Source organism: Lepus europaeus, chromosome 17, assembly GCF_033115175.1.
Source record: "Lepus europaeus isolate LE1 chromosome 17, mLepTim1.pri, whole genome shotgun sequence".
NCBI lineage: Eukaryota > Metazoa > Chordata > Mammalia > Lagomorpha > Leporidae > Lepus > Lepus europaeus.
Genome location: NC_084843.1, coordinates 58,834,165 through 58,857,876, shown reverse-complemented (window position 1 = coordinate 58,857,876; position 23,712 = coordinate 58,834,165). Strand labels below are relative to the sequence as shown.

The 23,712-nt window shown below is 55.7% G+C and overlaps 1 protein-coding gene across 1 annotated transcript in view; it reads right to left on the bottom strand.

Annotated features, from left to right (window-relative positions):
* HK1 (hexokinase 1) overlaps positions 1 to 15,061 on the bottom strand; it is a 60,984-nt gene extending 45,923 nt beyond the window's left edge. Inside the window, exon 1 of the mRNA XM_062215337.1 lies at positions 14,954 to 15,061. Coding sequence (XP_062071321.1) covers positions 14,954 to 15,016 — 63 coding nt within the window. The 5' untranslated portion in view covers positions 15,017 to 15,061. The remainder of the gene's footprint in view (positions 1 to 14,953) is intronic.
* Positions 15,062 to 23,712: the final 8,651 nt, after the last annotated feature.

The following is a 23,712-nucleotide window of genomic DNA, read 5'->3' as shown; positions in this document are numbered from 1 at the left end:
CAGCTGTTAGCACCAGAGAGAAGCACACCACGAGACACCTGCAGGAAACTCCCAGGGCGCCCGGCGCCTCCCCAAACGAGGTGCCTTTGCCTTCGTTCAGAGCAGGCCTGCTGGCTCTGGCTGGCCGGCCGGCGCGTCCTCCTAGGAAGGAGAGACGGAGAACGGGAGGCAGGTGGAGGGGAGGAGGGCATGGGGGCAGTCACTGCTGCATCTCCCCGCTCTGCAGGAAACCAGCAAGAGAGGCTGGCGACCCCCAGCGCCCCGCTCTGCCCTGGGCACGGCCATTCCAGATCTCTTCCTCTCCTTCTCCCTCCTCTCTTTGCCCCCTACACACTCCCACTTCCAAAGCCTTCCCCTCCCCTTCAGGGGCTGCCTCCAAACCACCACCCTGTTGGTCAAACACTGGGGCCCAGAGCGTCTACCCCCTGCGCTTGGGGGTGGGGAGGCCAGCACAGCAACTCTTCTGGGAGCTTCCACCCCAAGCCTTGGCCTTTGGAACATCTGTCCTAAGGCAAGGCTCCCAGAAGCCCTGGGCCCTCAACTGCTCACTGCCTGACCTGAGTGTGCAGGACTGGGTCAGCCCAGGGGGTGGGAGAGGTGCCAGCCGCCAGATGCCCCACGCTTTCGCCGGGACCCGGGCCTTTCCCACCGTCCGTAGAGCGGGTCTCCTTGCTATGGTAAGGGGCCGAGCCAGCCACAGCGGGCAGACACTCCGGCCCAAACTCTGTCCAGATACTCGTCCTTTTTGGGCCCAAGAGGGCCCTGGAGCTCAAGGAAGCTCCCGAAGCTGGACCCCAGGGGAGGGCCCTGCAGCAGAAGGAACACAGCCTGGCTGAGCCGTCCACCCAAGAGGGAACCTGCCTGCCCGGCACCAGGCTAAACCCAGACAGGTCTGCACCTGACCCCACGGCCCCCTCCTGCTCCCAAAGGAACGTGCAAAACACAAATTCAAGACTAGACATGCCCAAGTGCGCAAGCCAGCTGTGGCAGGAGGCACTGTGACCACCGGTAACCCTGTGGAAGGGGCTCAGCCATGGAAAATGTCACTCCCTCTCCTGTCCGCTCTCCCATGAGCATCAAGGTTAGGGCAGAGCAACAGGCGTGACGGACGCTGCTCCACGCAGGACTTCCAAACAAACTTTTCAAGCGAGACACTTCCCGGGCAAAGGCAAGCCAGGAGCCAGTGGTGAAAGGTCAAGGGCGCCAGCTCCCGGGCAGGCATGGGACGGAGACTCAGACCCAGGAGAGGCCGCGTCCTTGTGTGCTTGTATCAAATCCTCAGCTCACGCTTGCGGAGGGCCCTGCTGTTGACACACAGGACCGCCAAGCACGGGAGTCCTCCCAAAAGTTCATGGAAATGGCGTAAAATGGTCAGTTTGTTTGGGTGCAAAAGATTTTTGAAATCCATGCGTAGTTTTTCCATAAACTACATTTTCCGTGAGCTTCCAGAAGATCCCTTGTGTGTGATCCCATCGTACCTCAGTGAACTCACGGACGCCGAGTGGCGAGCACACGGCAGGTGCCTTGGTCCCTCTCTCCAGGAAAGATCCCATTACCTCCATTTTAGTAGGGGAGGAAACGGAAAGCCATGACTCACATGGAATCACAGGGTTTGTAAGTGGCAGCTGAGCCCAGAATCCAGATCTCGTAACCCATCATTCAGGGCTTCTCCTTAAACACGTTCATTATCTCTCAAATAGTGGAGAAAACACAGGGCTGTGGGTAAACAGAGCTAGGTCCACATCCAGGATGTGCCCGATTACTAGCTGTGTGACTCTGGAGAGTCACTTAACCTCTCTCTGTCCCGCTTTCCTCACTTTTAAGATGGAGAAGAGGGACAGGGGGAGGGCTTTAACAAGGAGCCGAAGACAAGGAAGCATTCGGTCTCACTTCCTTTCTCCCACCCTGCCTAGAGACATACCCACGTGCCTGCCACTCTTTTTACCTAAAGACCTAAAAAAATACTTCTACCACAAATGCTACTGACCCGTTTTGTTGAAGAGAAAATTAAAAGGGTAGCAGCATGCCAGAAAATATGGCAAATGAAAGATTCCAGTAAAATCCCTGCAAAATATTTGCACTTTTTTTAAAGTGACATATACTTAGTATAAAAATAATCAGCACACCAATGCACAGAAGTAAGAATTAAGTGTTCTCCCCCTCAACTGCCCCAGAGAAACCCTTTCTTTAACTTCTACGACTGTTTTTCTACCTAACCAAACACACCTACGGAGACTGGGTTTTGAATTTAGAGAAATAAATCATAAACAGTTTCTCCTTTGAACCCTCACCTCCACCTTCCTAAGTCCTCTGGGAACTAAGATGGTGTGGACGGTGTGGGCACTGACGGCCACCCTGCCTGCTTCAGGGGGGAAACAGAGACCTGAGCAATGGACTCTGGCCTTGCCAGCCCCCTGGACGCCAGTCTTCCCATGCATCAGGTGGGTGTGCTCCTGGGACTGCTCCGTGAAGCTCTCCCCACGGTGCGCACCTCCCCAGGGTGCCCCGACACCATCCTGTCTGCAGAAGCAGGGTGTGCAGCATTACCTCCAAGGCCCCGAGGAAAATTCAGAGGCCAGGGAGGTTCCTCCGCTGCCACAGTGACCGGCTAGCCAGCTAGAGGACCGGGGCAGACACCACGTTCCCCAAGGCCCGAGCTCTTTCCTCTCAGCCTGGGGAAACCCCAGGGAGACCCGGGATCATGGGAGGCATCAGTGCAGAAGCCACGTGGCTCCCTGGGCATGTAGAGAGCACGCCACACCAGGGAGACGCGGAGGCCCCGCTCTGCCCGCTACTGGGGACCAGACCCATGACAAGCTGTCCACCCACCCCTCTCCTCTCTCACCCAGTCTTGAGAAGGAAGTTCACAAGCCACAGTAAGCTGAAGGCCCCGGCTCAGCCAGATCCTCCGTGGTGGCCTGTGCCAGCCAGGGCCTCCCAACTCCCCTTCCTGCCTGCATGTGGCTCTTCCGGTTTCCCTCTCCCCCAGCTCCCCCACTACTGCGGGTGGCAGAGGGGAAACCAAGTTTCCCTTGTGCTCTCAGCAGCCTATCTCTGAACAGGGAGGGAAGTGACCCCAAGCAAGACCTCTGTGACTTGGTGGGGTCCCCCCTAGCAACCACCTCCTCCCGGCACCCCCTCCCCGCTGCCAGTCCGACAGTAGCTCTTGACCCCTAAAAGGCCTTCTCCCAGAGCCACCATCTGCTGGCCTCTCCGTCCCCCACCCCCTCCTCTTCCCAACTCACCTTGCCCAGAGCACCAGCCATGATCCGCCCCGCCCACACAGTCCACTCCTCTCCTCCACATCCCCTCCACCCTAGGTGTCCAACACAGGTGAGTCCAACTGCCCCAGGGGACATGGCGTGGCAGGTGCCTCTCCTGGGGGCTGCAGGGACACACACATGGTGCACGCCTCCAGCTAGCCTGTGAGTGCCAGGAGGGCAGGGGCCATGCCTTCCGGTCCCTTTGTGTGCTGCTGGGCTGGGCTGGGCTGGGCGGGAGGCCGCTGGTGGGAGGTCTCCAAGGGTTTGCTGGTTCAGATAAGGCCCAGGCACCGACTCTTCCCCGAATAGCCCAGCCCTTCTCCATGCCCCAGCCCCGAACTTCAGCCTCTCTCTGAGTTGTGGTGAGTTCCAGGCGTTTCTAAGCTCTCCTTCAATTCACAATATCTCCAATTAACGACTACTGTCCAGAGGAACACAAGGGCTACAAATCCCTAAAAATAATCAGGATTCCAGAGCTCTCTGAACTGCCTGAAAGTCACTGGGAGGAAATGTGTCTGGGAAAACGAATTCCACTGCAGAGGCCCTCAGGGAAGATCACATGTGAACATCATTCAAGCAAAAGCCATGCCCTGGGCACTCACAGTCACCGTGCTGGGGAGGTCCCTGTATCCCAGACTCTTTCTCCAGCTCCATTCTGCTGTCCCAGTGCCCCACCCAGCATTCTGTGAATGCTTCTGAACCCTGGCTGTTTCCATGAACATGGACTACCCACCAACTGCTACATCTGATAACACACAAATCAGAAGGAAGACGAAATCCCCATGCTTGTGGGTTGTGCTTTTTAAATTTTTTTATTTATTTCATTTATTTGAAAGATGGACAGAGAGATTTCTCATTCATTAGTTCACTTCCCAAATGATCACAACAGCCAGGGCTAGTCCAGGCCAGAGCCCAGAGCTAAGACCTCAATCCAAGTAAGGACCCAGGTACTTGAGGCATCACTGCTGCCTCCCAGAGTCTGCATTAACGGGAAGCTGGAATCCGGAGCAGGACTCTAACTCAGGCACTCTGATATGGGATGTGGGCATCCACGCAGCTTCCTAAACAGAATGCCACTGTCTGCCCCGAGTGACAGCCTCACTTTTTTTTTTTTTTTTTTAATTTTCAGCCTTCTATTTCTTTCTTTTTTTTTTTAAATTTATTTGACAGGTAGAGTTATAGACAGTGAGAGAGAGAGAGACAGAGAAAAAGGTCTTCCTTCCGTTGATTCACTCCCCAAATGGCCGCAACGGAGCTGTGCTGATCCAAAGCCAGGAGCCAGGTGCTTCCTCCTGGCCTCCCAAGCAGGTGCAGGGCCCAAGCACCTGGGCCGTCCTCCACTGCTTTCCCAGACCACAGCAGAGAGCTGGACTGGAAGAGGAGCAACTGGGACTAGAACTGGCACCCATATGGGATGCCGGCGCTGCGGGCGGAGGATTAACCTAGTGCACCACGGCGCAGGTCCCAGTCTCACTCTTGATGGGGAAACTGAGGCTCTAGGATGGAGAACATGGACAGGGCCCATGCTAGCCATGTCAACCTGCCCTTACCCAAATCCACACCGCCTGTAAGGAGGCCTCATCCACCTCGTCTGAGCACACAGGACCCTGGGGCTCCACAGGTAAGCAATACACCCAGGCACCCAGCAACCAGGGCAGCCCCAGCTATGACTCCAAACCCAGCCCCTCCCCTTTCTCCCCAGACTCTTCTTGCTGGGGGACCACTGTGAGGCCCTGACGCCGTGCCCAGGCACCCACTAACAGCAGCTTCCAGGCCAGTGAGTGTGGCCCAGCCCAAAGCTATGGCACTGCACTATGCTCTGAAAGTTAAGGAGCCTCCAGGTCCCTCCAGTGGAACCGCACAGTCCTGGAATGCGGTGGGGCAGGAACAACAGGCTAATTCTCTGCCTCCTCCTTGCCCTGGGCCAGGGACAAGCCAGCCTCCAGACTCACAATTCCCAATGTTCCGATCCCTACAGACCGGAGGATTGGGCCTGCAGGCAGAGGGGTCTAGCTTCGCTGTGAGGCAACCAAACTGACCCCGTGGGCTGTGGCTGTAGCAGTGGAGCCGATGAGGCTGCAGCACGGCCTCTCTGTGACCTTGAGCACTCCCACGTCTGCGTAACACAGTAACACAGCAATACTGAAAGCTGCCCTCTCGCCCTCACCTATGGTGGGCACAGGAGCACCAGGCCACACGGACTGCAGGTGGTCTGAGAGCTCCCAGACAGTCAACAGCAAACGCTGAGTGGGAGCCAGGCCCTGGCCCCGGCCCCAGGCTCACAGCTCTGCTGTCTGTCTACTGTTACCCAGAGAGCAGCCGTCCCCCAGCCGGCTGCTCCACGGCTGTGTGCTGGGTGAATGGCAGTGATCACACCTGGCACCTGTACGATTTCCAAGCGCTTTGCGTCTGTTCCCTAGTTTCACAAGTGGGTGTTTCCCACGGGTGGAATCGCCTGCCCCCCCTAGCAGAGAAGGAAACTAAGGCCCTGAGAGCTCCACACCACCCCCCACCCCCACCCCCGCACCAGGGACCCGCAGAGGTGCTGGATTCCAGGCCTCCTGGCCTCCCACACAAGGGCCCTCAGGCACCCACGCTCTAAATGCAGGCATCCTGGTCCAAACTCCATAAGAAGAGAATATAATGCAAGCCACACAATGACTTTCAATTTTCTAGTCGCCACATTAAAAGAAACCATGTGAACTTAACTTTAGTAATGTATTTTACTTAACCCAGTATATCCAAAACATTTCAACATGTAATCAATACTAAATCATTATTATCTTAGTAAAAAATAAGAATGGGAATAGGAGAGGGAGGAGGAAGAGGCGTGGGAGTGTGGGTGGGAGGGCCGGTACAGTGGGAAGAATCACCATGTTCCTAAAGCTGTACTTATGAAATGCATGAAGTTTGTCTTCCTTAAATAAAAGGTTTCTGGGGAAATAAATAAATAAAAATTAGGAAAAAAAATTTTAAAAACCAAGCTAAAAAGTAATCATTATTGGCCGGCGCCGCGGCTCACTAGGCTAATCCTCCGCTTTGCGGCGCCAGCACACCGGGTTCTAGTCCCGGTCGGGGCGCCGGATTCTATCCTGGTTGCCCCTCTTCCAGGCCAGCTCTCTGCTGTGGCCAGGGAGTGCAGTGGAGGATGGCCCAAGTCCTTGGGCCCTGCACCCCATGGGAGACCAGGAGAAGCACCTGGCTCCTGCCATCAGATCAGCGTGGTGCGCCGGTCGCAGCGCGCCAGCTGCGGCGGCCATTGGAGGGTGAACCAACGGCAAAGGAAGACCTTTCTCTCTATCTCTCTCTCTCTCTCACTATCCACTCTGCCTGTCCAAAAAAAAAAAAAAAAAAAGTAATCATTATTAACAAGCTATTTTACATTCTCTCGTCTGAAGGCTTGGAACACCTGGGTGGATTTCACACTTAGCACTTCTGGAATCAGACCTGCCTCATCTCAAGCGCTCACAGCCACATGGGGCTGGAGGTTACAGTTCCAGGAGCACGCTGTCCACTGGGGATGGGGGGCACCGCAATGCAGAACACACTGCAGGGGGAGGAAATCCCCCTCCTGCCCACCTTAGGCCCAACCAACAGGCTCTTTCACGAGAGAAAAGGCACAGATCTGTAAAAAGGTTTCCAAGACAAGGGACCCTTCTCAGGAAATGATGACCTGGAGACACAGTGGACCCGAGCCGTGGTCGGGCTCGTGCTGAGGTTGAAGTGGGTGGGTAGCCACAGAGAAGCACACCTGGGCAAAGGGGCTGTGGCCTTGGGGTAACAAACAGGGCATCTGGCAAGGCCTGTTCGCACACTTCTCTGTGTCCCTGAGTTTGCAGACAATACAATGTTCTTTTCCTCCAGGTGCGCCAGGTGTAGGGCCTTCCAACCTGCTTCAGGCAGGTGGGCAGGGGAGGGCGAGGTGACCTTGCTGCTCCTACCGCTTTCTCAGACGCCAAGGGCCGTGCTGGGGGGCATCAGGGCTCTGGGTCTGAAGCCCCAGATCACAGTTCTGGTTCTGTAAGCATGAGAAGGGGCCCACCTGTGTCAGGGACTCCCTGTCCCCTGCTGGCCCCTGAGACAGCCTCCATTCCACCTCCCAGGTGTCATGTGAGAGGCAGGAAGAAACAAATACCTATCTCTGCACCTGCTGGAAGGACCCAGCCCCACACTAAGCACCCAGCTAAATCCAGGGTCTTGTGCAGCACTGTGCTGGTGCGATGGGGTCTCTGTTAAAGTGGTGACCCACACAGCCAGCTCTCCACTCCCCCTACCCACGCCAGCAGGACCCCAGAAGGCACCAGGAGACATCAGAGAAACGAGGTGTGGCAAACCCCATGTGTCATCACTGGATGAAATCAATAGCGGCTCACAGCATGGCCAGGCAGAAGCTGGAGTGGGCATTACAAGGAGCACAGCAGGCTCTTAACAGGGGAGTCCTGCCCCCACGGGGCAACCTCTTGTAAATGCAAACAAGGACTGGGGCCAGGAACCAGAGAGAAATCCACAAACCAGGGCAAGGCCTAGACTTCTCATTGCAAATGACCCTACTGGACCAACTTCCTTCCCAGGTGGAAGGGACCCATGCACACGGACCAACTGGGAGCTCGGGGGATGGAGGTGAGGGGCTGGGTGAGGGTGCATGTGTGGGGCAGGGGCAGGATACTGAGTTCAGGAACCCTGGGGCCCTCAAGCTAGCTCTGCCCACTCCCCCCCCTACCCCCCCCCACAGCCTCCCACCTCACACCTGTTTCCCTACACTGCCGAATGAGAGCCAGGTGCCTGAGAGCCGGGTGCCGTAGTGCAGAGCACGTTTTCTGAGTCGGGGACTAGCGGGAGTTTTGCAGACCCCATCCCTCGTGGGCTGCGAGGTGTCCTGTGCAAGTCGCTTCCTGCCTGGGACTTTGGAGAGGCTGGCTTCCTGGAAGGGACACCCAGGACACATGGCAGCATTGTTCCTAAGAGCCAAGGAGCAGAAACAACCTGACTGACCACTGGATGGATGTGGCACAGAGGGACGGGGGCATTATTCAGCCTTAGAAAGCAGCCAAGTACAGACACACACTACAGCACGATGGACACTGAAAACTTTATGCTACATCACCAAGAAGCTGCATTTATAGGACTGCACCTGCAGCAAGCATCCAGAAGAGGCAAATCCCACAAAGGTAAGACTAGTGGTTGTCGGGATCTGGATGGAGGGAGGGATGGGGAGGGGACTGCTTTGGGGGATGACAGAACCGATCTGGAATTAGATGGTGGTGAGGGCTGCACAACCTTGTGACTGGATTAGAAACTTCAACTGTGCACTTTAAAAGGGCGAGTTTCACACGATGGGAATTCTAGTTCAATTTAAAAAAAAAAAAATTTAAAAACCCAGGCTGAGCCATCACACTTGATAGGTCTGGACACAGGCTCCACCACTTCCTATCTATCTCCTATCTATCGAGTCTCAGGGTCGCGATCCAAGAACGGAGATGGCAGTGGGACCCTCCTCCTGGGGACCGTGGGGAACGAACAAGCAGGCAGGCGACAGGCGTGCACGTAGGCTTGGAGAAGTATTATTACTACCAATGATTAAGTGAGGTCCATGGTAAGGAGAGCAAAGGCATCTGGTAGGCACCCAATGCCGTTCCCGGGGTGGCGTCTGTAGCCTGGAATGCGAAGGCACTCCAAAAGAATGCAAGCCACACTTCCCGCTCAGCTCCCGTTTGCAGAGGGCCAGGCTGCAGGCTCCATGTTCCAGCTCTCGCCGCTGCGGGGTGCAGCCTCCTTCTCCTTTTACGGAAGGTAATCTGGGAGAGGCCGCTGGCTGCAGTGATCTCTGAAGGGAGCCAGGCACGTTTAGGGGACTGATAAGCCCTGCCCGGCTGGCCGGCCAGTCCTCCCAGGAGAGTACAGGAGCCAAGACAGCACAGGGGCGTGCTTAATTCCCAAAAAAGTTTAACGGAGTCACCCCCACAGCACCAGCGCCACCGACAGCCCTCCTAAGGCTCCCTCTGCGTCTGCCCCATCCCCAGTACCCACCCTGCAGCACGCCGTGGGCCCAGGGGTTCACAATGACAGCTGTCCCACTTCACTCCCTATGGCAGCAAGAGGGTCAGTTGATAAGGCAGGTAGATTAGGAAGTGCTCTAATTTTAAACTAAGCCCCAGTGATGCAATGAGAATGGAAACAGCTGAATCTAAAAATGATCTACGGCAAATCTGCAAAGGTTGGACCACACCAAGGGCTGGCACAGAGCACTGGCAACTGCATGTGCTCCTGGTGGCAGTGTGGATGATGGGCAGACCGTGAAGGACAGCCATGAGGCAAAACCTTGCAAATGGGTTACGCACGCCCCTCCTCCCCCTGCTTATTCCAGCCCAAGGCAGCCCGCAGCCTAGAGAGGTTTGTTTGTGTGCTAAAGGGCTTGTTCCAGAGAAAGTCCGCCGCAGCACTGTCATTTGAAAAATAAGAAACACAAATGCTCATTAAAAGAAGAAAGATTAAATCAACTGTGGAGTATTTATACAACGTTAAGAACACAAAAGCTGCAGGTTCAATTAATGAAGTAGCTACATGGATCAACAAGAAAAAAAATCTCAAGAGCATGTTGCGCTTTAAAAAAAGCAAGTTGCAGCAGAATGCACACAGTATAGCAGCAGGTACACAAATTTAAAACCATACAAAGTAACATGATATACTGCAATGCACACAGTACACACTATTTGCAAAAGGGGAAAACCACAGACAGCAATCCCATCTACTGTTTCTTGATACATGCATATGTGAAAGCTGTCTAAAAACTTGCATGGTGGCGCTGGTGCTGTGGAACAGCAGGCTAAAAGCCCCAGTCTGCAGTGGCTGGCATCCCATATGGGCACCAGTTCGAGTTCCAGCTGCTCCACTTCCAGTCCAACTCCCTGCTAATGCACCTGGGAAAGCAGCAGAGAGTCCTTGGGCCCCTGCACCCACATGGGAGACTCAGAAAAAGCTCCCGGCTGCTGGCTTTAGATCAGCCCATCCAGCAGTTGTGGCAATTTGGGGAGTGACCCAGTAGATGGAAGATCTCTCTCTCTCTCTACCTCTCTCTGTAACTCTTTCAAATTAAAAAAAAAAAAAAAAAAAAAAAAACTTAAAAAAAAAATCTTGCATGGCAATGATATTCAAAACAAAGCTCACCTCTGGGGAAGCAGCAGCAAGTGGGATGAATGGAACGGGAGGTGGGCCTAGCAGGGGCTTCAACGGTGTGTATAACAGATTTATAGTTGTGTCTGTAACTTCTCAAACTGAGTGGAAATATACGGACATTTGCTATGCTCAGCTCTGGAACTCTTCTGATTGATGTGTGTGGAGAGAGATTCTAAAATGTAGCTTCCAAAGTAAACCATTAAAATCAACAACGACAGGTTTTTCTCTTAAAGGAAAGAAGCAGAGGGAACAGGAAGAGGTGCATGGATCCCATTTCTGACTTTCTTGTGACCTTGAGAAAACTGCTTATCTCCTCCAGGGGAGCCTCTGGTCCCTGTTTCTAAATGGGGAATAAAACCTCTGCCTTCTGTCTGCAAGGGAGGAAGCATCCGGAAGCCCAGAAACACTGCTTCCTCTCCTGACAACCTTGCCGAGGTCTTCCAAAGAGCAAATGAATGCATACACACGCGTACACGTATATTAGCACATGTGTGTGCATGCAACATTTGTGATATCAATTCTATACAGGACATACAATCGATGTCTGCTGTGACACCCCTTGAATGCTGGGGGATGTGCAGAGATAACAAACCATTAAAAAAGAAAGCAAAACGTTTGGGTGACTGCCCATGTAATTCCACCTTGCAAAGTTTCTAAGTATAATATCACCATTTGTACTGCCTGCCAAAGGGTGATGTTATTTCCTGAACTGAAAACCCATCAATCAGTAAAATGTGCACCCATCTTTCTTTACGATCAGGTACCTCGGACACAACCCTGTGCACAGGAAGTGGTTTCAGCAGATCCACTGTTACTGTTTATTAGTCTGGAAGGCAGTGGGCACCTGTCCTGCTACCTCAAACAGCATCTCCTCCCCAGATAACTTCTGGAGCCCGGCTTCGAGCAGTTCCTAAGTGAGTGATTCCCCATCCTCGGCCCCAGCACGACCCTCCCGGTGCTCTCAGAGCAGTCTCCACGTGCACCCCGGGACAGCATGCAATGATGTGTGCTTGTGAGCAGGCTTACAGGTCCGGCACAGTACTCCATCCATAACGGACTCAAAGACTTCTGGAGAAATGGCTGAGCTCCTGTGATCAGATTTGCTTCCAAAGTCCTCCAATCAATAAGCAGGTGCCAGCAGCCTGGCGGACGCAGAGGGACATGGCTGCAGCCCTGTAGCCAGGTTTCCCCGGCGCTCAGTGCTGACTTGGGCGGCTAATTCTGGCAGCCAGGACTCCCTGACTGCAGACACACACACGGAGACGGTCCCAGTCACGCCCAATCAGTCTTTTTGGGGAAAGGCTGCCCATGGCTTCTCCAGGGAACAGCAGGAGCGTGGGAGCACTGTGCAGCACGGCCAGATGTGAAAGCGCTGTGTGGCCGCCCCGCTTGCTCGGTCCACTCCCTCACGATATTCCCAAATTATCCACCCAGCTGAAGCGACGGGGCTCCTCAGAGGAGAAACCCTAGGAGCAGCCACGGTGAGGGGGCAGGGGACATGAAAAGCAGCCTCAGAGACGCGAGGCTCTCCCTGGCTCTCTGTTCAACACCTGGCCCAGAGGTGGGGAAACGCTTTGATCATTTTGTAACTCTCACCTCTCTCACCCCCTAAAGCAGTAAGGAGGGTTTGTTGTTTTTATTATTATTATTATTATTATTATTATTCATTTAATGCTTGCTCTGGCAGCCCAGGCTTTCTTGAAAAGCCAAGGTCTGACCCGCCTGGCCCCCTCCGCCTTTTCTGGATGTCACTGATCCCTCGCCCTCCCCCAGGCTCCTCACAGCTGACCCGGCTAACCCAAGTGGAAGAAGCCGGCGAGAGGCCATCAAAGCTACTGAGAGGTCGGCGGCCGGCCTCCAGCTGCAGAGCCAGCAGGCGTCTGGGCTCCTGATGAATGGCACCGTTCACAGAGCACACGTGCCTCCTTGCCCTGCAGAAAGCACCAGAGAGTGTGCTCTGTGCTTCGCTCAGCTCACGACCGGACGCTGCTTCACGGCGCCCGCTGACCAACGTCACGCACACACAGTCCGGACAACGGGGCTCCACGTCCACAAGGGGAAGTGGGATGTCCGGACCGCGTCAGCCCAGGGTCTACTCCGTGAGGCTGCAGTGCCGAGGGGCCCCACAGACCGGGAAGAGACAAACGCGCATGTCTGCACCCTGAGCAATTCTGCAGTGCCCACTCTCCCTCCTTCCACCTCCAGGTCACAGCAAGAAAACGGACGAGCAGGACCGAGGGACACCAGGTCTTTCTCCAGAGCCCCGGAGGCTGAATCATCATGGCCGCCCACACGTCCGTCCGTCGGGGAGGGGAACTCCCTCACGGGGCTCCCCTGGGGTGGCAGGCAGGGCCCAGCCCCGTGGGCTTGGAATCCTGCCCCCTGCCCAGCCTCTGCCTGGGGGAATGCTGGGTGAGAAGGGTTGGCTTCCAGTAAGCTCTGAGCCCCAGGAAGGCAGATGTAGCCCCCCAACATCTACACACTCAGGAGTGGCGACCATTGAGGGGTGACCAGAGCAAGTGCTCACCGTGGCCTAGGAAGCCTCTGGGGGGGCCACACCATGGATGCAGTGCCACGCAACCCACCAGGCAGGTCAGCACCTCGGGGAGATGCAAAAAGCCATGTGGTTTTTCAGGATCTCCTTAACAAATGATATTATCTGGTTGAACCTCTGGCCTCAAACCCTCCTCCAGCAAGGTTCTGGGGCCAGAGGATCGATGAGCCCTGGAGTCACAAGCTGAGTTACAACCTCAGAGTTTAAGATCATGTGAATCAGAAGGCGCACCCTCACTACCTCCAGGGGACCTGGCAGGGAGTACGTGTAAGGACAGAAGTGAGTCAGGCCACCACAGCAGCAGATGGCTCTGAAACGCTCCGGACACCGCCCAGTCCCTCCCAGTGCAGCCCAAACCTCGGTCAACTCAGCAGGCGCCCTGGCCAGCAATCCCACAGGTGGTGGTCTGGGCTGTGCATGCTGCAGGCTATAAGGTGGAGCAGGCCTCCCCCTGCACAGTCCGCAGCCTTGAGCACAAGCCGCCACAAGCAGGACAGTGCCCACCTCTGGGCCTCAGAAGCCCGGCTGGGCAGGCTCTGCCAGCGCCAGAGGACTGGCCGGCCTTCTCCGGCAGGAAGGACATCAGGGACACACACCCCCAAGGAAACGTGTGAAACGCAGGGGTTGGCACCCACGGCTACCGGGGTCAGCAGCCAGGAAGATCCCCGTGCTCCCCAGCAGCAGGCGTGAGTCCCATGGTGTGACAACCCCAGAATCACGGCAGGGTCTCCTAACCACCCCACTCCTGCTCCTCACCCCCGGCACAGGATCCAGGGCGGGGAGCAGGGTCCCCAGGGACTCTCTCTGCACTTCCCCCTCAGCTGATTTCCAGGAGGAGGCGTGGTCGAGTTCCTGAGTGGAGAGAGGAGGAGACCCCACCCTGGCCCCGCCTCTCACTGGCCCGGTGACCTTGATGAGGAGGCCACTGCCCTCAGGAGGCCTGTTTCCGGCTGTGCCAGATGAGAGAGTCACCTTGGGTGGGCTGGACCAGAGGGGACATCCTGTGGCTTGCAGGGCAGCCAATCAAGGCCCATCACTCGTACCTCTCACCTGTAGGAAGCACTACCTGTCTGAGCTTCAGACAGGTAGACTTTGCCGGCCCATCCCAACTAAGCCCGCAGGAATGTCACTCACACCCAGGTGGGTGGGTCAGGAGCCTTTGCCAGACCTGGCCCTGATAAAATGGGCGTCTTTCCCTGCAGCTCAGGCTGTTTCTTGCATACTCAGTAGCAAAGCCGGCAAAAGGGAGGGTTACACCTTTAAGACCCGCCAGCGGGACAGCGTGTGACACTGGGCAGACGTCAAAGGCAGTCACCCCCCCAGGACAGGGCTCTGCATCCCAGTGAGGGAACACACAGGCCGCAAGCACGCACGCCAAGGCCTCCTTCCGCTGCCAGTGCCCAGGGTCTCTGACTGGAGCTCCCGGGCTGGCTGGAAATTACAGCTTAAGAGGAATAAAAAATTCCACTCAGACGTGCGGCTCCAGGACCCGAGGCCTATGAGCAAAGTTTCCGGTGGCCTGCGCAACCCTCCCCGTTCCGGAAAGCCAGGCGGGTCACCCCGTCCTCAGCACAGCTGCAACTGCTGGGGGAGCCCGGGGCGGGGGAGGGAGGGGAGGCCCCGGACGTTCCCTGCTGGGAACCCCAAACACAGGGTGCCTGGCCCGCAGCCAGCACGCCCGCCGGCGGCCGGCTCGCTCCCGGGCATCCCGGCACCCGCGGCGCTCGGACCCTGCGCAAGGCCGCCCCTCGCCACCAGCCCCCTCCTCGCGCGCGCGGGGGCCCATCTAACATCCTCAGCCCGTCTCAAGGACACTGCGGCCAGCAGCCCAGCCTCAGGGGTCTCCGCCCCGCCGCCCGCGCCGACACGCGCGCACACACAATGCCGGGGAGAACAGCGCGGAGCCCCTCGCCGGCAGAAGCCGGCCCGGCGGACGAGGCGCGCGCGGCGGCCGGGGGCTCACCTTCTTGATCTGGTCATCCTTGAGCTCGGTGAAGTAGTAGGCCAGGAGCTGCGCGGCGATCATGCTGGCGGCCGGGCGCGCGGGGCGGCAGGCGGGCGGCCGGGCGAGCAGTGGTCCTCCCGCGGCGGCGCGGCCGCTCCGCCTCCTCGGCTCCGCCCCCCGGGCCCGGGCGCGGCGGCGGCGGCGGCGGCTCGCGCGCTCCCGTGCCCGGCAGGGTGACAGCCGCCCGCCGGCCCCTCCTCGGCGCCCATTGGCTGCTGGGCGCCTCTGCAGCGCGGGGCGCGGCGTCCGGGCTGGGGAGGGAGGCGGGGGGCGCAGCCGCGCCCTCCCGCGCCGGAAAGGGGGCGGGCGACGCGCCGAGGTCCCCCCCGGCCGGCATCACCCGGCACGTCCCCCACGTAGGGAGCGGCGCGCACCGTCACGCGTGGCGGCGCCGTGCCCGGGCGGAGGTGCGGGGCGCAGGCGGGAGGCGCCGCCCGGCCCCGGGGACCCGGGGGAGCGAGCCTTTTCCTCGGAAACGAGGGCGGGGGCCTGCAGAAGTGGGCGTGGAAAGCGAGCGGAAGCGGGCGCGCGGAGGGGCGGCCCTCGCACCCGGGTCTCCGCTCCTGGTCGCCCTCGCGGGGCCGGGCATCCTTCGCAGCCCCGGCCGCCCGGTCCCAGTCTCCGGCTGGCCGATTCGGCTGCTCCAGCCCACGGCGCCCGCCCCTGAGCCGCCGGCTTCCCCGAAGGCTCGCGCCCGCAGCGCGGCACCTGGACCCCAGGCCTCGTCTGGCTCTTGGACCGTACAAGGAGCTGGGGGACAGCTCGGGCCCCCTTCTTTTCCACTTCCCTAGAGGAGGTTAGGTGGGGTGGGAGGGACCCCTCGAACGCCGTCCGAAGGGGCCGGAGAGGGAGTGCAGGGACGGAGGTGTGTACGCTGCTACTGGGATGGACCGCAAGATTAACCGCCTCAGTGTGCTGGGGGACCCCAGGAATGCGGCGCCTACAAACCGCCGTGTAGTGAGCTCAGGCCTATAAGGAAGTGGTCGCCGTCCTGACTGAGCAGGTAAGGATTCTGGGGCTCCGTGAGGTCTCCATGCTGCAGGGCTCCCCCCCAGCCAGGAAGCTGGCGCTGCTGGATGACAGCTCGGCTCTGTGCGGCTCGGCAGCACCTGCTCACCCCCAGGGTGTGCTGACCTCCCAGATGTCTGTAGTCCCCTCTGTCTAAATGGTCCACTTCCTGGGACCAAGGCGGCACCATCTGCCGCCCTGAGGCGGCCAGAGTCCACTCCCCCAGCTGTACCTCTAGGTCCTGGGGGTGGGTTGGGGGTCCCTTGGCACCTTGGCCAGGCCTGGCAAAAGTACAGTTGAATCCGGGGGAGAGACTGGGGTCCAGGACAGCGCCATCAGAAACCCCAAGGTCCTGACAGCTGCCCTCGCTACCTGAACAGGAGTAGCCTGGTTGCTGCCCTGGAGGCCAGGCCCCACCCTTGCCTGTGACCCCTGCACTGCAACATCTCACCTTGCCTTCTGAGCATGGTTCCTCACTGGTAAGAGTTAGCACTGCCCGGCCCCTCTCCCCTGCTGCTGTGAAACACTATAGCTAAAACACCTGCAAGTAACCTACACCTACTCAACAGGGAGACTTGAATAATTGCCTGGGAAGCGAATGAGGCTAAAACTTCAGGGCCTCACACCTGCGTCCCCTCTTTCTAGGCCTGGGGTAGGCCTGGCAGTTTTATATTTTTATATTTATATTTGAGTTCCTTTCTAAAAAGACCCCCCCCCCAACACCAATTATTTAGGCTTCTGCAAAACCTGGACCTGCCCCTGGCTAATAATAATAATCCAGGAACAGGGAGATTTTCTGGCACCCATCAGACACAACACCCTGCGTTGTCTGAATGGGAACAAGCTGGTTCTCAGCTGCCATTTGATGTGCGTGCTGTAAATGTGATGCTGCCAAGGCTCCTCTTGGATGGAGGCCTGGGTTTGCTGATCGCTCCAGCTCCCACATCTAGCCCAGGCCTGGCACTTTGCAGACTGCGTGGACCAGCGCAGCAGTCAAGAGCACAGTCCTTAGCACAGCCCCCACCCCCACCCCCACCGGCACCATACCCTGTGCAGCCCAGCTGTAGAACCCTTATCTGACCTAGAGTCCGGGGCGGGCAAAGCTCCCCCCCCAGGGGCCAGGCTACCCTGAGACTTCCGTTTGCCAGCAGGAAGTCTGCCTCTGCCTTCTCTTTCCTGGCCTTTGAGAGAGAGGCTGCTTTTCAAGGTGACTCACTTCTTCCCACCCACTGAATGCAAGCGGGCCCCAAGGCCTGTCAGTGTTCCCTGAGAAATAGCTGTAGGCCTGACCCAACACCCGTCCTCATCTCCCCGGGCCACAGATCCGAAAGGAGTCTTGAAGCTGTCCTAACTGGTTCCTGGCTTCCTGCCATGCCACTCATTCTGAGCTCCAGGCCACATTAATCCTGCTAAAAAGCAGCCTAATCACATCGTGAGCCTGTCCCAAATGCCTGCCTCCTCCCCCCCCCTTCCTGATGGAAGCGATTTAAGCGCCGCAGCCTGGTGTTTGGGGCCCTCTGTAATCTGACTCCAGGCTCTCCCACTTATCTCTTCCTCCACCCGTGGCCACAGCATGGCCACTTCCCGCTGTCCTCACCCTCACCAAGTCCGTTCCACTTGTGCCCTGCTCCTCTGCTCACCTTGGCCTCAAGTCTCTCCTCTCAGCCAAGGCCCTGCTCCCCCCTCCTTCCCAGAGCTACTCACCCCAGGCTCCCAGACCGCAGCGCTTCCACACGCCGAGCACGGACTGTGCTCACAGTCCATCCGGCTCTAGACCAAGGCCCTTCTTCACACGCAGGGAGCCTGAGGTGCAGCCAGTGGGCCATCTTGCCCAGTGTCAGCCTGTGCTCGTTGGGAGCCGGGACTCAAACCCAGTTCTGATGCCAAGCCAGAGCCCTGTCCATCCCACCCTGCCACCCAGTACAGCCTGGGCCTCAGATAAGTGACACCAAGTCATGACCGCCCTCGTGATAGGGCTTTCTGTCTTCTAAGAGGCTGGTCTTATCTGCCCCAATCAGACAGCTCCCTAGGACCAGAGCCCATGCTGCCCTGCGGTATTCCCCCTGTGTCATAGCGGCGATCACCGACTGCTTTCTGTGCTGCCCCTGTCTGCTGTCACAGCTGTTGGACCCCGGAGGAGCCCTTTGGTGCCTACTCCCTGGACCCTCAGGAGAACCCTGACCCAAATGAGTCTTCAGTTTCCTCCCCCCAGATGGCCCTGCCCATTCCCTCCCGTCCCCGGAGCTCTGTTCATTTACTGCGGTTTTCCTACACAAGTCGGGGTGCAGGCGTTCAGATAGTGCCAGGTTGCCAGCCCATGAAACACCTGCCCAGGATACATGTTTGGTGCGGTGGTTAGGACGCCCCTGGGGATACCTGCATCCAATATCAGTGCCTGGGGTCTTGCTAATGCACGCCCTGGGAGGCAGCAGGTGATGGCTCGAGTACTTGGGTCCCTGGCACCCATGTGGAGACCCAGATTGAGTTCCTGGCGCCTGGCTTTAGCCTGATCCAGTCCTAGCTGTTGGTGGGCAGCTGGGGGATGAGCCCGCAGATGGAAGATCTGTCACTCTGCCTTTCAAATAAAATGAAAATCAGTTAACTTAAGAAAACCATGAACCTGCCCCTAAAAGTGCGGGCTGCATCCTAAGTCAGCACCGGGAATGCTACGACAGATAGGCCTTCCCACAGGTCGAAGCTGGGCCCCCACACCTAGGAGCAGCAGGGACAGTAACTGTGTGCACAACGTTGACAGTTTACAAAGCGGTTTCTCATTTATTGCCTCATTTCTCCAGATAACAGCCTAATGAGTTAGAAGGGCAAATATCATTATCCACTCTGAACTCATCAGTGAGGGTATGGGGGCTGGAGAGCTTGTCTGAGATCTCAAAGATGACCAGAAAGAAGATCCCATGCCACTGAGCCTCTTAGAATCCTGCCACAGTTGGGGCTTTCACGCTAGCTGGCTCGCAGGTCCCGAGGAGATGCCCCAGCAAGGAGTGCTGACCCTGCTGGTCCTTGGTTTTCAACCTGGCCTTGCCACGGCGCCGGCCTGCAGAGCTTTTCTAAACACCGCTGCCCAGGCCAGCCTCAGAGACGATGACTGACCTGGGCTGGAGCTGGGGGGAGACTCCGGTGTGGCCAGGAATGACAGCCACTCGTGGAGACCCTAACTTTCCACTGGTAGACATTTCTAAAATGAATCAAGCTGTCATACGTATCACAGCCTCCCTTGGACGATGCCGAGGGCCTCTCCTCCGGGTCCCAAGCATGGTGGGGTGAAGTTCATGGTGATTCATCAGCTTCCCAGACATGTCTACCTCCTGCAGGAGAAGACAGGTGTGGAGACACTGGCTGCCTGGCCCTGGGAGTGGCTGGGGATGTAGTGTACATTCTCAGACTATCGCCTCTCCTCTCAACTGCTTTCAGGATAAAAACCTGTGGTCTGGCCAGCGCCGCGGCTCAATAGGCTAATCCTCCACCTTGCGGCGCCGGCACACTGGGTTCTAGTCCCAGTCGGGGCGCCGGATTCTGTCCCGGTTGCCCCTCTTCCAGGCCAGCTCTCTGCTATGGCCCAGGAGTGCAGTGGAGGATGGCCCAAGTCCTTGGGCCCTGCACCCCATGGGAGACCAGGAGAAGCACCTGGCTCCTGCCATCAGATCAGCGCAGTGTGCCGGCCGCAGCACGCCTACCGCAGCGGCCATTGGAGGGTGAACCAACGGCAAAGGAAGACCTTTCTCTGTCTCTCTCTCACTGTCCACTCTGCCTGTCAAAAATAAAAAATAAAAATAAAAATAAAAAAACCTGTGGTCTATAACATCTTGTTTGGCTCTCCTGTTTTCTAAATAGGGAGCAACATGTACAAAATAATTAATTTCACTTTAAGACCTAGGTTTCTGGGTTCAGCTGTGGTGTAGTAGGCTGAGCCTCCACATTCAGCGCCAGCATCCTACAGGCGCCAGTTCACGTCCCAGCTGCTCCTCTTCTGAGCCGTCTGCCTGCTAATGACCTGGGAAATCAGTGCTCCCTGCACCCACGTGGGAAACCCTGATGAAGCTCCTGGCTTCATACCAGCTCAGCTCCAGCCGTTGTGGCCATTTGGGGAATGAACCAGCAGATGGAAGACCTTTCTCTGTCTCTCCCTCTCTCTGTGACTCTACTTCTCAAACAAAATCTTTGAGAAAAAAAAAAAAAAAAGATGTAGGCTTCTGATACTTGAGGTGTAGCTACATGGGGGCCACATGGGCGACCCTGTGGCAACGATGGACTGGAGCTGAGTGCCCGTGGCCCTCTCCGCAGGGTCAGAGGAGCTCCAGCCTGGCCCAGCCCCACAGCCCACCCACTTCACTGACACTGCTAATAGATCCCTGTAACGTGTCTTCAGTTTTCAGCACCTGCTGATTGATTGGGCTTTCCAGGCAAAAGGCCCCAGGTGTCAGAGCTGGGATTAAAGTGAGGCAGGCAGCATGCACAATTTAGATCTTGCACCTGAGTCTTGGGCCCTAGGTGTCTCTCCTTCCCCCAAGCCCCAGCCCTAAAGGTCGCGGCCGGCCTGTCCTTTGCTGCTCCCTCACCCAGGGAGGGCCTGGCCCCCAGACTCCTTTCTCAGCTTCTGGCTGCAAGTGGCCACTCCCCTTGGGGTGCGCAGCTGAGCCGGCTGATGGTGCTACTGTCACACCTGTAGATCTGTCCCAGCGTGGCCTGGCCGAGCTTCAGCCCCCACCCCTCCCCTAAGCCCTACTTCAAACTGCCCAGGCTCGTCACCTCCTAGATGCCCCAGCACCCAGAACTCGGCGTCTCCCCTCGCCATCACTTTCTTCCTTAGCTGACTCTTCTCAAGTCCCCGGCCTTGTCATTTATCCCCACCACCAACATCTGTGAAGCACTTCATCTGCTCCACACTCCCCTCTCACCAAAGAAGCAGTGACAGTTGGGGCCCGTGCTGTGGCATAGCGGGTAAAGCCGCCACCTATATCCCATATGGGCGCTTGTTTGAGTCCCAGCTGCTCTACTTCCGTTCCAGCTCCCTGCTAATAGCCTGGGAAACGCAGTGGAAGATGGTGCCTGCCACCCATGTGGGAAACCTGGATGACATCCCTGGCTCCTGGCTTTGTCCTGGCTCAGCCCTGGGCATTGTGACCATTTGGGGAGTGAAACCAACAGATGAAAGATCTCTCTCTCACCCTCTCTCTAACTCTGAATTTTAAATAAATAAACAAATAAACAAGGAAGCAGGGTGGAAGCCATGACAAGACAGAGACCCTACCTACGATCTGCAGGGGGAAAGACAGACAGTAAATAATCACCAGTTAAATATACATCAGGCCAGGCACCAGCAGGGAAATTAAAGCAGGGTGGAGCTGGCACAGCTTTATCCCACTGTGTCCATTTCCTGTTCGCCCTCATCAGTGACTCAGTTTGTAGGAGGCTGCAGGATCAGCCTCCCTCTGCAGCTGCTCGTGGCCAAGTTCTGGCCAAAGAGATGCAAAGCGATGGAGCTGCTGGGAGCCTCCTAAGACAAGGCTCTTGTGCAGCTTCTCGCCCCCTTCCTGCTGACTGGAGCACAGACTAGCTGGACATCCAGTAGCCATCCTAAGTTACCTTGGGAATACCATGCCTTGGGAATGGTAGCCACACGAATGGACCAAGCAGGATAAAACAGAATTAGGGGGCCATGCTAAACACCTAATTTGAACTTAATTCCCTCTCTGAAGAACTTAGGTCTTGGGGCTGGCGTTGTGGCACAGCAGGTTAAGCCACCACCTACAATGCCAGTATACCATATAGGAGCACTGCTTCAAGACTTGGCTGATCCAGCTTCCTGTTAATGTGCTTGGGAAAGGCAGCAGAAGATGGCTCAAGTGCTTGGGCCCCTGCCACCCATGTGGGAGACCTGGATGAAGATCCAGGTTCCTGGCTTCAGCGGCAGTCATTTGGGGAGTGAATTAGCAGATGGAAGATCTATCTCTGTCTCTCTGTAACTGTTTTCTTTCAAATAAAAATAATTAAATCTTTAAAAACTACATCTAAACATAATTATATTCTTAGGTACTAGGGGTTAGGATTTCAGCATGTAAATTGGAGGGGGTAAATTCAGCCCATAATGGGTTAATTAATGGTTAAGAAACCATTGCCAGGGGCAGGCACTTGGCCCAGTGGTTGAGAGAGCAGTTGAGCTGAGTTTGAATCCTGTCTCCTCTTGCAACTGCAGCTTCCTGCTAATGTGCACCCTGGGAGGCAGCAGGTCATGGCTCAAGGAGTTGAGTCCCTGCCACTCACATAGGACACCTGGATTGAGTGCCCAGCTCCTGGTGATAGCTTGGTCCAGCCCCAGCTGCTATGGGCATTCAGAGAGTAAGCCAGAGGACAGAAGCTCTTTGTCTGCCTCTCAAATAAATGGAAAGGAATGGTAAAGAAACCATATCCAAATTCAAAGACTTATACCTGTATTTTCCTCTAGGAGTTTCATGATGTTAGTTCCACATTTGGGCTTTTGATGCATTTTGAATAAATTTGTGTATGTGGTTGAAGAGGGAGTTTAACCTAATTCTCCTGCATATAGAGATGTAATTTCCCCAGTACCATTTGTTTTGTTTTGCTTTTTGGGAAAAAAAAAATGTTTCTTTATTCAAAAGCCAGAGTGACAGAAAGAAAGGGAGAGAAAGAGATCTTCCATCTGCTGGTTCACTCCTCAAATGGCTACAATAGTCAGGTCTGGGCCAGGTCAAAGCCAGGAACCTGGAACCCCATCCAGGGTGGCATGGGCCCAGGTACTTGGGCTGTTGTCTGTTACCTCCCCAGGTGCTTTAGCAAGAGGCTGGATCACAAAGCAGTGGGGACTTAAAACTGCACTCTGACATGGGATGAGGCAGCTTAACCTGCTGTGCCAACACCAGCCCCACCCCCAATTTGTTAAAGAAAATTTTCTTTCCTCCATTGAATTGTTTTTATTCCATTATGAAAAACCATTTGGCCATAAATGTAAGGGTTTATTTCTGAACTCTACATTCTAATCTATTGATCTACATGTCTATCATCATACTAGTATCACACTGACCTGATTACTGTAGCTTTATAAAAAGTTTTGAAATCAGGATATGTGAATTCTCTTTCTTATTTAGTATTGTTTTAGTTATTCTGAATCTCTTCCATTTGCTTATGAATTTTAAGAACAGCTTGAAAATTTCTACAAAGAGGCCAGCTGGGATTCTGATAGTGATTAAGTTGAATCTGTAGGCCAATTTGGGGAATATTCCCATCTTAACAATATTAAATCTTTCAATCCATGAACATGGGATGTCTTTTTATTTATTTAGATCTTTATTTTCTTTCAACGACGTTTTATACTTTTCTAAGTAGAAGCACTCCACTTCTTCTGTTGATTCCAAAGTATTTTGTTCCTTTTGGTGCTATTATAAATAGAACTGTTTTTCAAATTTCATTTTTAAATGGGTCATTGCAAGGGTATACATATAAAATTAAGTTTTGTATATTGATCTCATATCTTCCAGCCTTACTGAACTTATTTATTAGTTTTGATTGATTTTTTTGTGAATATTTGGGATTTTTCTTTTTAAAGTTTAATTTTTTTATTATTTGAAATGCAGATAGAGAGATCATCCATCCACTGGTTCACTCCCCAAATGCCCACAGTTGCTGGGGCTGAGCCAGGCCAAAGCCAGGAGCTTAATCCAGGTCTCCCACATGGA